Genomic DNA, 2,500 nt, shown 5'->3' with positions numbered 1-2,500 from the left:
GAGAGAGAGAGAGAGAGAGAGAGAGAGAGAGAGAGAGAGAGAGAGAGAGAGAGAGAGAGAGAGAGAGAGAGAGAGAGAGAGAGAGAGAGAGAGAGAGAGAGAAGAGAGAGGAAGGAAGGTCAGAGAAGCTAGGAGGAGGAGGAGGAGGAGGAGGAGGAGGAGAAAAAGTAGTGGTGGAAAAACAGGTACTTGGAGGAGTGGTCAAGGTTCGAAGGGGTTAGAGGGAAAGGGGAAAGGGGGGGAGGGGAAGAGGAAGAAGAGGAGGGAGGGGAAGAGGAAGAAGAGGAGGGAGGGGAAGAGGAGGAAGAGGGAGGTGGAGTGCAGAGGAGTAAGAGAAGAGACAAAATAATGGGCAGGTAGGAATTCGAAGATAATGCAATAATCTTTGAATCAATCAATGGGGGCATACACCGGGGGTCGCGTCACCTCGCCCACCCTACGAAAATAACGGTGAGGTATTGATATTATTTTACCTGTGTCTCTTAGTTAATCATCTTACCTGTTCTTTACTAATTAAGGTAAACACCAGTAAAACACCTGAGGGAATTTACCTTTCACCTCCCTCAGTTCACGCTTACCTGTCCTTTTCCCTGCCCAATTAACCAGTGCCCTTTAATCATACTCGCATGTTCCTTATAATAATCAAGGTAACCATTCGAAACACACCTGAGAAAAAAATCAATTACCTTTCCCCTTTCCTTTGCGCTCTCACCTGTACCTCAAGACTCACCCACCTGTTCCCTAAACTAATCAAGATACACGTCACTTTCACACCTGGCCGGAACACCTGAGAGCGTACAGGTGTCACGATAAGGGGATTAGAGGTATCAGTGGCCTCATCAGTACAGGTAAGGATGAGGCACAGTGAATGAAGGTGTGTTAATGAGAGGTGCGTAGTCAGGTGAGTGGGGGAGGAGGGAGGCGAGGAGGGGGAAGGCGTGACTCCAGCAAGGTTATGGAGGAGATGGAAGAGGAAGAAGAGGAGGAGGAGGAATAGAAGGCCAGAGGGTACCATGGAGGGATAGGCATTTTCTCTCTTATTTACCCACGGTCTGATCACATGCTGGATAATTTTTCCCTTTTATTCTTTCTTTTTCTCCTTTCTTCGTTTCCATCTCCCTCCTCTTTCTTATCTCATTAATCATTTTCTTTTCTTTATATTTCATGGTTTACTTTTCCCTTATTTTCACTTTTTTCTCCTTTCCTGTCTCTATCTTTCTCCTCTTCCTACTCTCACTAAACACATTTTAAAATTTTTCTACCTATCTCTCTATCTATGTCTATTCATCCATCCATCTTCCTACATATCTTTCTATCTATCTATTCACATATTTCTCTATTTACTTTTTTACATAACTGTCTACATAGTTATTTTACTCTCTATGACTTTCTAAATACGTAACTACATATTTCTCTTTCTATCTCTATCTATCATTCTTCGTATTTATCTATATATTTCACAGTTTTTTTAATACCTGTCTACACGTTTCTCTTATTCTCTATCTGTCTTTCTAAATATCTAACCACATAATTCTCTTTTTTATCTCTATATATCTTTTATCGTATCTTCCTATATATTTCACTATCTTTTTACCTCTCTCTATCTGTCTATCTATATATTCTCTCTCTACTCACCACACAAGGGCACATCTTGGCTCCAGGAACCGTTCTTCAGGCAGGTTCGTTCCTCGGGCCCGAAGAGCACGAAGCCTTCCAAGCACTTGTAGGCCACGCGCTCGCCGGGGAAGTAGAAGCGTCCCGAGGTGGAGACGGTGCCGTTGACAGGTCGCCCCGGCCGCCCGCACTGCGTCCCTGGCGGAAGATGAACAATGGTGGGGTTAAGGACTGTCTTGGTCTTGGGACGTGTTGGGGAAGGAAGGAAGGAAGGATGAGGGTGGTTTTAAAGGGAAGGAAGTGGTTGTTGATGTGGGTTTGGTGGTGGTAGGAGGAAGAGGAAGAAGAGGAGGAGAGAGAAGAAGAGGAGGAGAGGGAAGAGGAGGAGGAGGAGAGGGAAGAGGAGGAGATGAGGGTACGAAGAAACTAACTACACATTAATAAAAATCTGAATAATAAGACATTAAAAGCCATCAGACCAGAAACACACACACACACACACACACACACACACAAAGACCTGAATTACTCTCTCTTTCTGGACATACACACACACACACATACACACACACACACACACACATACACACACACACACACACACAGATGCAGACGCGGAGAAAGGTTCAAACTTTCTCCGCACAAATAAAACACCAGAGCGTCTTGATGCGTCTGGGGTGGAACAGATGAAGTAGTAGTAGTAGTAGTAGTAGTAGTAATAGTAGTGGTAGTTGTGAAGTTAGTATCAAAAGCAAAGATATAATTAAAGGTCTAGTAAAAATTGAAAAGATTAGGAAATTATTGAAAGCCAGCCAGACCAAAAAAGTGATAAATAAGAATAAGAAAAGAGAAGAAAAAACGGCATCGAAAAAAGAAAACAAAAAAG

At 43.4% G+C, this 2,500-nt stretch overlaps 1 protein-coding gene across 1 annotated transcript in view; it reads right to left on the bottom strand.

Annotated features, from left to right (window-relative positions):
• The window catches only part of LOC126999330 (uncharacterized), a gene marked incomplete at its 5' end in the record, with an annotated part of 22,491 nt that extends 20,679 nt beyond the window's left edge, over positions 1-1,812 (bottom strand). Inside the window, 1 exon segment of the mRNA XM_050861800.1 lies at positions 1,636-1,812. Coding sequence (XP_050717757.1) covers positions 1,636-1,812 — 177 coding nt within the window.
• Between the last annotated feature and the right edge of the window lie 688 nt (positions 1,813-2,500).

The sequence above is a fragment of the Eriocheir sinensis genome, chromosome 16, assembly GCF_024679095.1.
Source record: "Eriocheir sinensis breed Jianghai 21 chromosome 16, ASM2467909v1, whole genome shotgun sequence".
NCBI classification, from domain to species: Eukaryota; Metazoa; Arthropoda; class Malacostraca; order Decapoda; family Varunidae; genus Eriocheir; species Eriocheir sinensis.
Note: the sequence above shows the minus strand (reverse complement) of the source record. Positions and strands in the feature narration are given on the sequence as shown.